The 12,940-nt window shown below is 37.7% G+C and overlaps 1 protein-coding gene across 1 annotated transcript in view; it reads left to right on the top strand.

The window, feature by feature from the left end:
• ST8SIA4 (ST8 alpha-N-acetyl-neuraminide alpha-2,8-sialyltransferase 4) overlaps positions 1-6,480 on the top strand; it is a 106,552-nt gene extending 100,072 nt beyond the window's left edge. The window contains exon 5 of the mRNA XM_069590186.1: positions 2,137-6,480. Coding sequence (XP_069446287.1) covers positions 2,137-2,419 — 283 coding nt within the window. The 3' untranslated portion in view covers positions 2,420-6,480. The remainder of the gene's footprint in view (positions 1-2,136) is intronic.
• Positions 6,481-12,940: the final 6,460 nt, after the last annotated feature.

The following is a 12,940-nucleotide window of genomic DNA, read 5'->3' as shown; positions in this document are numbered from 1 at the left end:
AACCACACACAAATCATGCTCACAAAACTTTGCTGTAATAACCATTTCATCTTAAAAACACCTGCTTTCTCAGAGCGGAGAGAGCTGCAGGCTGTATCAAAGTTTCTTCAAAGCCTCCAGGCTGTAGTTTATGCTCCTTCCACGAAATCCGTCTGAGGTTTCTTCATGATGTTAACAGTATATGTGCTGCGGGTTTTGCTCATGCCTTTGGGTTTTGAGAAAATTCTTAGATGTTCTTCTCTAAAAATCCCTTAATAACCTTTACTGAGAATATGCTTTCTCAAAACACTTACGTTAACAGAAAGTTCATAACGCATTTCACGCTGCTCACAATATTCAGCACGTGCCCTTTACCCAACAAGAAAGATAAAAAATGTGACAGGTCAATACTAGTTCAAAGAAAGGAGGGAAAGAAGGAAAAAAAAAAAGAAAAACAGGAATAATAACAGCTAAGTATATTTTCCCTGTTTTGAATGTTTGTAGTGAGGTTTGAAAGTCCACTATTTCCTTAACCAAATTAAATGAAACAAAATTTGGGTTTTTGTGTACATTAGTGTAGATGTATTTGATCTGGCCAGGAAAACTTCATAAATTACTTTTTAGAAAAAAAAGAAAACAATATTATGTAAAATCTAAGGAAAGGATTTAAGCACAGCAGTGACCAGAATCGAACAATCTTATCCTCATATTTGATGGCCAGTTATTTATTTCCCTGAATAGAAAATGATAATAAAAACAAAAATAAGAAAACAAAATTTATTAAATTCATTTGTAACTAGACAACTTTGATCTTGTGAGTTTCTACCTTGTTCCTTCATTTGCAATATATTTCTGTCTTGTCTTTTTCCTTCCCCCTAACTTGCTCCATTTGAAGTCTCCTTTTCCCAGGCTCTAGGGTTGTATTGCTTCTTCCTTTTGATTCCTGCCCTCGGTGGGTAAGGTTGGTCCAGTGGGTTGTGTTGGCTTCGTGTTGGGGGTTACTTGTGCCCACAATCTAGTGGGAGGAGGTGAGTTTTCCTTTTTCCCCTGCAGCGGACAGGACTGTGTGAGGTGGTATGATCTGGGGTGTCTGTGGGACTCCCGTCTGCTGATGGCTGGTTTTGTGGTGTTTTCTTGCTTCTTGTTTGGGAGAGGCGTCCTGCACTGGGTGCCATTGGCAGCTGGGTGCTCCTGAGCTTTGTTATGCAGGTATAGTCCTTCCTGGAAGTTCTCACTAATGAATAGTCCCTGGGATTAGGAGTTCTCTGGCAGTGTAACTAGACAACTTTTTATATCAAAGAAAATCCACATTCTTCCTTAACTTTAGCTGATCGCATATAAGATCATGACTGTGGCGAGAAGGCTGGGCCGCCTCCTTTCCTGTTTGAGGTGCTGATTAACCTGTGAGTGTGCATGCTGTTCAGGTGAACAAAGCTTGGCCACAAAGGTGGATCAAACATTTTGGAGTATTTTATTGCCTTTTTAAAAGAACAGTGTAAAATACTTACCAGCATTGAAAAATATTTTTCTATCGAATTTTAAACAGCATAAGCAGTGAACAATTTACAAATATTTGTTACTTGTGCTATGTTTTTGCTCTTCTGTGGGTTGAGGCAGTATTCTTAATTAGCTTTAGTAACATGTGACTTAGAAATTGGAGTTGAATAAGTCAGTATAGTACAGGCAAAGCATTTATGTTTGGATTTTTAATTGAAATATGAAAGATTTTAGAAACCTGTAGGCATAGTTTCAAATCCTCTTTTTCTGAGAAAATTGCTTAATCACTGCCCAATTACTGTGCCTTTTGCAGTCATTTTTAACCCTTTCTGAGAAAATTCTACTCTGCAGGTTCTATAAATGTTTTCTTCTAGTTCTTTTTAATACAAGATTCCACAGTAATATTTACTCACATTCTAGGTCCCTTGTCTATTCACATGACCTCAAAATAAGCAAGAAAATAAAAGATACGAAAGATAAAATAAATGCATTCAATTTTCTAAATGCATGAGAAATACATTATTTCCTCAGCAATCTTTTTAATGTCCCTTATACAATTACTTTTCACATTTCATTTACTTTATACATAGTATGCTTGCTATAGGTTATATTGAATGCTTCTCTAAATTCTTCTCTTGTGTGTATGTTTTTTCTTCCCAGTTACTGGCTGACAAACAAAGTTCCCATCAAAAGACCCAGCACAGGTCTACTCATGTATACACTTGCCACGAGATTCTGTGATGAGATTCACCTGTATGGATTCTGGCCATTCCCCAAGGATTTGAATGGGAAAGCTGTCAAATATCATTACTATGATGACTTAAAATATAGGTACTTTTCCAACGCAAGTCCTCATAGAATGCCGTTAGAATTCAAAACATTAAATGTGCTACATAATAGAGGAGCTCTGAAATTGACAACGGGAAAGTGCGTAAAGCAGTAAAGCACGCCTGAAACACACAAGCAGACTGAATATGCACTTCTTTTCTGAAGATGCTTCCTAAGATTTGAAAAACGGGATCCAACGCAAGACTGGGTTGCAGCATCCACCACTTACCGGAAAGGTGATTAAAGGACACCCATGAGAAATCTACTACCAGCTGATGAAATACCTGCAAAGTGCTCTAAAAATTAAGTATTTTGACTTCAAGGGTCCTAGTAAGTGCCACTTCCACTCAGAACACAGTTTGAATGTATAATCAGTAGTGTTTACAAGATCCAACAATGCACTCGTCATTAGTTAACGAAGCAAAAATGTTCATCACTGTTGGGTTGCCACCGCAACGCCAAGCACATGAGAAGAGGAACCCAGGAACACAACTCAGCCCTTGGGGAAACTGAACTGTCCTGTCAGCAGAAATCAAGATGGAAACAGTTTGAGCAGTGAAATCCGTAAGGTTAAACAACTCAAGGAAATGCCTTCAGTCAGGACTCTGAGTCTGATCATGATGAACTTTATGTTTTGTTTCTGTTCTTGTTTGCCTTCTGGAGTCTCTTTTTGTTTGGGTATCGGGGTGCTTTGAAATCCTTTCTGAGATAAATATGAATGAGATAAATAACCGTTAAGTGATTGTTTTTAAAGTTCTTACATTTTTTAAACAGTTATCACACAATAACTTTGTAAAAAAAGTTTTATTTTGCACAACTGTAAACCTCCCAATTTTTTCCCAGTGGTGTAGAAGGTACCAGCTAAACTGTTTCACTTAGTAATCTCGAGCCATTCTAAAGGAGAGACAAACTCTGTGTCATCTGAGATGGTAAAATTAGCAGGAAAAAAAAAAATTACTTTTGGTACCAAAGATTATACTGATGTGTCTACACGAGAAACCAGTCTCCTTTCATGAAAATAACATATTAGTATATTACGATGCTACTGCTACTAATGTGAAAATTGTCTCTAGATATTTTAAATTTTCCAAACTCAATCTTCATTTTTGTTTGAAGGAAGATTCCATGGCTTTTACATTTCATAATGATTTTGTGGAAGCATTTTGCCCATTAGAGTAAATGTTTAACTGGTAGGGCTGAAATGTGACTTCCAGTTCTTTGATATCCCGCTTGTTAATTCAGATAGAAACATTGACTTGCTCTGTAGATGATTGTTAAAATTTCTCAGTGCAGAAATAATATGATTAATAGAGTGCTGTTTTCATCACAGAGATAATTTTAAGAGGTTTAACAATGAAACTGTATGTCAGTATTTTGAACTTCAGATTAAATTGACCAATATTTTTTCTATAGTTAAATTTATTCACATTATCACATTAATGTGTTTCCAGAGAAGCACATGAAATTATTAATAAAGTGATTTTTGAAAATTTTAACATATAACAGAATTGACCAACAGGCCAATTTCTGGTAATTACTACGCTGGTAGGTAATTCTGACGGTAAATTGTTCTTTAGAAAGCAGAAGTGCTACGTACCCACTTCTACTCTTGGCCTGAAACAACATAGATTACTTCTTGTTTCTTAGGGAAGGCAATCTGCGAAAAGAAGAAATAGCATGAGGAATATATATGTTTTGTTTCTTGGCAAAGAAGGCCTGAAAAAGAATAAATAGCATAAAGAATATACATATATACATATATATGTTATCAAGAAAAAGGATATTCATAGTAATACAGTTCTCAGTATATTAATAATATGTGATATTCTTTTTAGAAATATGATAGGACCTTGGGATAAGAAGATTATATTTTCTGAGAATTTATGTGTCTCAAAACAAAATAGAATCCACAAAGGAGATACATAGCCAAAAATGGATAGAATATGATGTACTTTTATCACTGAACTTCTTCTTATTGGGAAGTTTTTAAAGGATTAGGTCCATATTTTGAATGTAAACTTGAAAAGTCTGATTTACCCAACCAATCAAAAGTAGGCGATTTCTTAATTTGGACTTGCAGACAAGCTGTTTGAGTAGTCTTTAATTTAAATTCAATAAACATTTTGAAATCACAAGTCAATTCTTATAGATAAGATACATCTCAGAACTCATTGAAGGTAAAAAGCGGCATCAAGGTACCTTGCCATTTTGACTGCGCTTTCAACAAATGTGTTTAGACAATTTTAAGGCCACAGCAAAAGCATCCCAGACATCCACTGTTCCGTGCATTGATGTTCATCTCATAAATGCATTGAGTAGTGCCTTTTTAGCTTCGCATTGCTTTGTTACCCTATGTTTTATGTTCTCTAAATACATTGCCCAGTTCTGAAAATTCTCAGCATCTAAAAAGGGCTTCAGTATCGACTGAGACTACTTTTGTTCATCTCAGGGAACTTTCAATACTCAAGAATGAATTCAAGTAAAGGCGTTTAGTGTTCAAAGAAAACAAACCGTACAAGACCAATCCATTCCCTATTGTAGTGCTTTCCGTCTCCTCTCCCCGTTCACCATCCACTATGGCCTTCTTACAGGGGTGGGGCAGGGAGATTACTGAAGGCTAACAGCAAGAATAAGAAAAAGTATTCAGATCTAACCAATCAGGGGGCAAAAGCGACCACAATGAAATCAAATTATGAGTACATACTTGAAATATTTGTGTTTTTTTTTCTTCTGAGAATATGTTCGCAGCTTTAATATTTTATTTCCTTTTCATGATTTAAACCTTTACCTGGCAATACTCAGACAGCTGAGTGTGAAACACTCCTGTCCCTTCGAGAACATGGTTGTTAACTGTGCTGTTGACATGAAGAGGCCATGGAAACATTTTGTCATTATGTCCCAGCCTGTTCTATACTTAATATTAAGTTGCTGGAATAAAAAATAATAAATCAGTAACAGATTTTTCTGGGCAGATCTGATGATTGAGCCCACAGGACTGATGAAATGACTAAAAGTTTTTCTATCTGAAAGAAGGTGCTGGGCATTCAAATGTGTTTATGTATTATATATCATATGAAATGTATATCAGTTGCTAATGGGAATTTCTACATATATGCTTACAGAAGCAATTTATTTAAATAATGTTGTAGGTAGTGTACATACCAACTAGTTGTTAAGCTACTACGCAGGAAGAGGGTGAACAAAGTAATTTATTTCTGATTGAGCCAGTTAGTCATGATACACACAGTGTGGTGTTTGGTTCATAAAAGAGTTGTTTCATGTGGTTATTGTTGGGAGTATCCATAACTGTGGAAGGGGTGTAGGAAGAGTTATGTGTAGTTAGTTGTGACCTCTACCAGTTAGAGAGTTTCCCCATCAGACATGATCAATATACCAATGTTTGACAAGTTGAGTGAGAGAGGGTTATCGTTCCTATTTGATGAAAGAAAATCCAAATAAAGCCCACCTAGAAATAGATATTTTATTATATATGTGCTATAGATATAGCTACATAGTACAAATAGACATGTGTGATGCATATATACAATGTTATATATGTGTGTCTGTGTGTATACACACTGAATCTGTAATATACACACACTAGATTTGTGTTACGCTCATGTCTTCAGGGTTTGCGCTGTGAAACACTCTGGAGATAAGACCTCTTTAGAATTAAGAAGTTCTTTTGAAACTTCAGTTGCTAACCTGCTTTAAAGGGATCTACTTTGTAACTGAATTCTATGTTGTTCATACCTAGAGTTACAATGAGGGTCTAGTATATCCAAATCTTTAAAAAAATTAAAAATTATTAAAAAAAAAAAGTCTTCAAGCTGGCAATGTATTTGAATAGCAGTTTTCAGATTGTGGCTCCAGAACCATTGTCTCCCCATTTAAGTAGCACCTTTTAATAATTACTGTTTCTTTGTGTAGGCAAAAGCACAAGAGTTTCAAATGTATATAGCAGGGGAAAAAAAAGAGTTTACAGAGATAGTATTGCTGCACAGAACAATTGCTACTGAGTGTTTCTTATATCATTTGTGAAATTGAAAAATGACGTTTATTCTGTCAAGTTCATTCTCTTCAACACTGTTTCCCTTTTGTTTATGTATAGCAATCAGGTGTTATTGTTTTATCATTTGTAAAACTGTAAAATAAATTAAACCCCATTTTTTTTTTCATTTTTCTCTTCTCTCTTATATCTACTAAATCTGTTCCACTTTGCACGTCAACATAAGGTGGGTGATACCATCTTTAACAAGCTTTACCCAGGGTTCCTGTTTTCCCTCCGTGTCAGCCCCAGCTATTTGCGATTTAGCCAGTCATTTCTTTAAAGTGTATACAGAGCAGTATGGACAATATCAAAACTCTCATGGACATCTGGGAATCCTGAACAGTTTTTGTGTGTGTGTGGTACATTGTGTTTGTAGTTGAGGGAATAGAGTGTTACATAAGCTACAGTCATTTATTTCCAATTTGTATTCCCACTGACTGTTGTCAGCGAGTCACTCCAGCTTCATGGCTGAAGAAGCCAGTGGCTCCTTACACGTTCTTATGGCTGCCCTGTGACTTGTGATTGCAAATGCTATTACACCCACTTGCTCTTGTTTGCAGTTCATCTTCCAAAGGATGATCCTAAAAACCGCATTGTTAAAGCTTTCATGGCTTTCTAGAACTAACTAGTCTGTTTTCAGACTGCATTATTTTCTCCAGAAATTATTAACTTTAGTTTCTTGAGGTCACTTTTTACCTTCTATGATTTTAAAATATTTGATAGAGACCAACAGTGAACCATGAACAAAGGTTGGTGAATATCAATCTTGTTTGTATTTATGTAATTTTTTTCTTTCAAAGATCCACATACAGTGGGCAGTCCCTGTTTATTCTTGGGATATAATCAGACCTCAACATGAGCCCATGAGATGCAAGCTGCAATATCCCATTTTTATAGATGTGAGATTATGTGATTCGCTAAAGGTCACAAAGCCCAGAAATGAGAAAACAAGGATTTGAATTCAAGGGGTCTGTCTGACTTCAGTGTACACTTTCTTAACCATCAGGTTTTGGTGCCAATACTGATGGCAATACTTGCCAGTAAAAACTGGCAAGAAGTTCCCTTGGAAACTTAGTTTGCAAGTAAGTCGTTATTCAGTGAGCATAGATTAAAAGCTGAGGTAAGTCTATCAGTTCAGTTCAGTCACTTGGCCATGTCCACCTCTTCGTGGCCTGTAGGCAGAGTCATATAGGCAGTGTCATAATTTAGACTTGGGAGCAGTCTAATAAGTGAAAAAGGAATGATCATCTCTAATGACAGAGCTGTACCTTCCAGGGCAGTGTCTCCTGTATGGTTCTCCATAAATACTGTTAATTCTTGCTTCCTATATTTTTTCATGGAAGCTGGATTACTCTTATGTTAGAATGACTTTATGTATCACAAAATATATTGCACTGCATTTAAAGTCTAATTAAGAGATTTCTATACAAACATTTTGATTATTTCCTCTCCATTAACAATTTAGCACTAAATATTTACATAAATATCTTGAGGTTGAAATTCTGCAAATGACTAGGTTCACCCATTTTATATTGATTTTTTAAATTAGTTTCCTTCTTTTCCTGAGAATGGAAGTAACCGAGTCGCCAAATTAAGGAGCAGTTTAATGACTTCCACTATATACTGGCTTCATCATGCATGAGCCCATAAAAGCAAAAAATAAAAAATCTCAGATAGAAGAATATCAGCATTGTTCAGTCTGTTCCTAAAAGATAGATTTCAGTCATGTAGGTTCGGAATTTCTGAAATCTCAATCAACAAATTATGAAATGCTAACATAAGTATCTCTCTGTTAAAAATATTTTTGCTTCCAGATTTCTGATTTCTGACTCAGTCCCCAACGTGGAATTTCTCAAGTAAATACAAGCAAACACTGGTGCCGGACTCGCACGACAAAAATGTGCTCGGTGGATGACAAGTCTGTATGTCTCTTCCTTGCAGATTCAGAAAATATATTAACATAGAACAAGATCGGCAAAATCTGGCAATGAAGGAAGAAATTTCTGTTGTTTAAAAGTCATACATAATTTGTATAAAAATCCTATTAAATATGAAATTATGTTCTTCAGAACAGCGTTTTGGATAACACTTCTGAATATAAATACCAGTACAGAGAGAACAGATAAGAGCTTCGGTTAGAAAGGTTGATGCTTCCTTAACTCAGTTTTTTTTTTTTCTTTTCCCGTAGAGTAAAGTAGTTTTGAAGAATATTTTCAAATAGGAAAATATTTTAAACATATATTTATTCTCTACACTCTTTATATTAAATTTTACTAACAGCTTTTCTCTTTTCTATAATAGTAATCATACCATGACTACATTCTTAAAAACAGTCCCAAACCTAAACTTTATGACTCATTCCAGACAGCACACAAATAAGTTAGCTTTAAAACATTAATAGCACAGGAAGAGAAAAAGCCTGTAACGAGGTGCTAATTTGCGTTTTCTAGAACCACTCAGTGTGTGGCAGTAAGCTGTCTCTCTGCTGTCTGTCCTGCCCGGCTTCCGCTGCTCCAGCCTCCATCCGGGCACAGATGGGCTGCCTAAGAACCCATCTGCCGGGGCTGCCAAAATGTAAACACACTCGGCTGGCAGCAGATGTTTCCAGGAAAGAGCACTTCCACCAGAGCTGTTCCGCTTCGGGTTCCGAGCGCGTTGATCTCCACGATTGGGCATAAGGTCGCTGTGTCCAAATAGATCATTTGTCTCTCGGGTACAGAACAGTCACAGGGGAGGTGATTCAATGTGTGATATTTACCATGTGCATATATGAAGAAATGTTTCTGAAGACTCTCCTATTAAGTCAAGATTTTTCTTTTTTAAAAATATGGGCTTTTAATAAGACCCCATTTGCTGACGTCTCAAAGGTCAAACAGGCTTAGCAAAAGAAAAGTAGGTATACTTTCTGCTTTTCTATGGACATTGTTGTAGCTGTTAGTGTTCTTGTGAGTTGTTAGAATAATCATCTGTATTTGTGGTTCTCAGTCCTACTTCTTTTTATCAGTACATAGGCATTTAATTTATGAGGTAATTCTATTTAATTCTACACACACTGATGGCATATTTTCTTATGTGAGTTTATAAACTCTGTTAATATGTCTGTCTTTGCAAGTATTATATAAAGTATGCAAGTATTATCTAAAAATAATTTATCTTATAAAATAGTTACATTTATTCAACATTTATAAAGTGATACTCCCTACTAGGCATTGCATGAAACATGAGGAATACCTTTCCTCATGGTTATCAAATTTTAGATGAAAGAAACAAACATGAAAATAAATAATCATATCCTTTAGTGGCCAGGATTCTATTCCTAGAGTGACCAGAGAGTTAGGGGAACATAGCAGGGGCCAGGCAGAGGACATAGGCTACTTTGAGTGTGATTTGTAATCAAGTGGTCCAATCAAGACAAGCTATTGCCTTTAACACAGATGATCCAAAGAACAGAATCTAGCTGTGGGTTTTGTTTGCTTTTGTTTGTAATCTAGCCAGTTTGAGAAACTATTACCCTAAGAAGCTGCAACAGTCAACAGTCCCTGCTCATGGAAATTACACAGTTGCCACCCCAGCTCCTGACCATATTTCCCCAGAAACATTGTTGAATTACAAGTTTAAATAAAGCTGAAATTCATCCTAAAACAAGCACTTACTACCAAGACCAAGTAGCCACCAGACCTTTTGAAATTATCCACCACACAAAAGCCTCCACTTCCAAATGTCTCTGTTTCAATATTTACTTTGTTTCCAGCTTGAAGGAATGGCACATGAAAGAAAGCATCTTGTACTTACTTCCAAGTAATGACTTGTTAAGTGATTTATTCCTCTCACTTCAGAACATATTTCCAAATTATCATGAATTTTAAGATTGATTTTGGGATGGTTCCAGAATTTCAAAATCCCATGTGCCTAGACTTTCCAAGATGCGGAATGTGAGCCTTCTTGTATTAACTCTCAGGGAATGACAACGCCCTCTCTCTTTGTGGGCTCCCTTTTTTATGTCCTTATCTAAAACGTGTTTCAGTAGGATTTTCTTGTCTTCTTTAATCTCCACATGTTTAGTGAAGTCGCTCAGTCGTGTCTGACTCTTTGCGATCCTAAGGACTGTAGCCTACCACGCACCATCCATGGGATTTTCCAGGCAAGAATACTGGAGTGGGTTGCCATTTCCTTCTCCAGGGGATCTTTCCGACTCAGGGATCGAACCCGAGTCTCCCGCATTGCAGGCAGACGTTTTACCATCTGAGCCACCTTTAGAGATCTTATCTATTCTGATGCTTTGTAAAACAGATGTATGGACAAGTGGAGAAAATAAAATTAAGGACTCTATTCATAGAAAAATGTGCATATATATGTCATATTCACAGTATAGAAAGAAAGAAAATGCAGTCACTTAATCGTGTCCGACTCTTGGTGACCCCATGGACTGTAGCCTACCACGCTCTTCCATGCATGGGATATTCCAGGCAATAGTACTAGAGTGGGTTGCCATTTCCTCCTCCAGGGGACCTTCCCAAGCCAGGGATTGAACCCAGGACTCCTGCATTGTAGGCAGATGCTTTACCGTCTCAGCCTAGGTTCTTATACAAATATAGCTCAAAGGGATTTTACTGCAAATAGTCAAATGGACAAATGCTCCAAAGAAGCAGAAGTGTGGAACCAGGATACCATCAGTTCAGTTCAGTCACTCAGTCGTCTCCGACTCTTTGCGACCCCATGAATCGCAGCACGCCAGGCCTCCCTGTCCATCACCAACTCCCGGAGTTCACACAGACTCACGTCCATCGAGTCAGTGATGCCATCCAGCCATCTCATCCTCTGTTGTCCCCTTCTCCTCCTGCCCCCAACCCCTCCCAGCATCAGAGTCTTTTCCAATGAGTCAACTCTTCACATGAGGTGGCCAAAGTACTGGAGTTTCAGCTTTAGCATCATTCCTTCCAAAGAAATCCCAGGGCTGATCTCCATCAGAATGGACTGGTTGGATCTCGTTGCAGTCCAAGGGACTCTCAAGAGTCTTCTCTAACACCACAGTTCAAAAGCATCAGTTCTTCGGCGCTCAGCCTTCTTCACAGTCCAACTCTCACATCCATACATGACCACAGGAAAAACCATAGCCTTAACTAGACGGACCTTAGTCAGCAAAGTAATAATCTCTGCTTTTGAATGTGCTATCTAGGTTGCTCATAACTTTTCTTCCAAGGAGTAAGTGTCTTTTAATTTCATGGCTGCAGTCACCATCTGCAGTGATTTTGGAGCCCAGAAAAATAGTCTGACACTGTTTCCACTGTTTCCCCATCTATTTCCCATGAAGTGATGGGACCAGATGCCATGATCTTTGTTTTCTGAATATTGAGCTTTAAGCCAACTTTTTCACTCTCCTCTTTCACTTTCATCAAGAGGCTTTTTAGTTCCTCTTCACTTTCTTCCATAAGGGTGGTGTCATCTGCATATCTGAGGTTATTGAGATTTCTCCTGGCAAACTTGATTCCAGCTTGTGTTTCTTCCAGCCCAGCGTTTCTCATGATGTACTCTGCATAGAAGTTAAACAAGCAGGGTGACAATATACAGCCTTGACGTACTCCTTTTCCTATTTGCAACCATTCTGTTGTTCCATGTCCAGTTCTAACTGTTGCTTCCTGACCTGAGTACAGATTTCTCAAGAGGCAGGTCAGGTGGTCTGGTATTCCCATCTGTTTCAAAATTTTCCACAGTTTATTGTGATCCACACAGTCAAAGGCTTTGGCCTAGTTAATAAAGCAGAAATAGATGTTTTTCTAGAACTCTCTTGCTTTTTCCATGATCCAGCGGATGTTGGCTATTTAACCTCTGGTTCCCCTGCCTTTTCTGAAACCAGCTTGAACATCAGGAAGTTCATGGTTCACGTATTGCTGAAGCCTGGCTTGGAGAATTTTGAGCATTACTTTACTAGCATATGAGATGAGTGCAGATTCAGTATTTGTATCCCTCCAAAACTCCTATGTTGAAACTCAATCCCCAGTGTCACAGTATTTGGAGGACCTCTGGGAGGTAATTAGGTCATGAGGGCGGATTACTCATGAAAGAGATTAGTGCCCTGATAGAGGGGACACCGGGGAGCTCTCCACCTCAGCTTCATATGAGGACACAGCAAGGAGACAGGTGTCTGAACCAGGAAGCAGGCCCTTACCGTAACACCAATCTACTAGTGATTTGAATCTAGTCTTCCCAGTCTCCAGAACTGTGAGAAACAAATGCTTGTTATTTATTATATTCGGTTTCTATTCTATTACAGCCACCTAGTCTATTATATTTGGTTTCCTAGTGGCTCAGATGATAAAGAATCTGCCTACAATGCAGGAGACTTAGGTTCTATCCCTGGGTCAGGAAGATGCTCCTGGAGAAAGGAATGGCCACCTACTCCAGTATTCTTGCCTGGAGAATCCCATGGACAGAGGACCCTGGTGGGCTACAGTCCATGGGGTCACGAAGAGTCAGACATGACTGAGTGAAAAACACCCACATAGCATATTGAATGGGCTAAGATGTGGGGAAAGTGTAACAATAAAGGAGAAAAAAAAGCCTATATAAAAGATATGTTTTCAAACT

This window comes from Ovis canadensis, chromosome 5 (assembly GCF_042477335.2).
Source record: "Ovis canadensis isolate MfBH-ARS-UI-01 breed Bighorn chromosome 5, ARS-UI_OviCan_v2, whole genome shotgun sequence".
Classification (NCBI taxonomy): Eukaryota; Metazoa; Chordata; class Mammalia; order Artiodactyla; family Bovidae; genus Ovis; species Ovis canadensis.
This window is presented reverse-complemented; position numbering and strand designations above follow the sequence as displayed.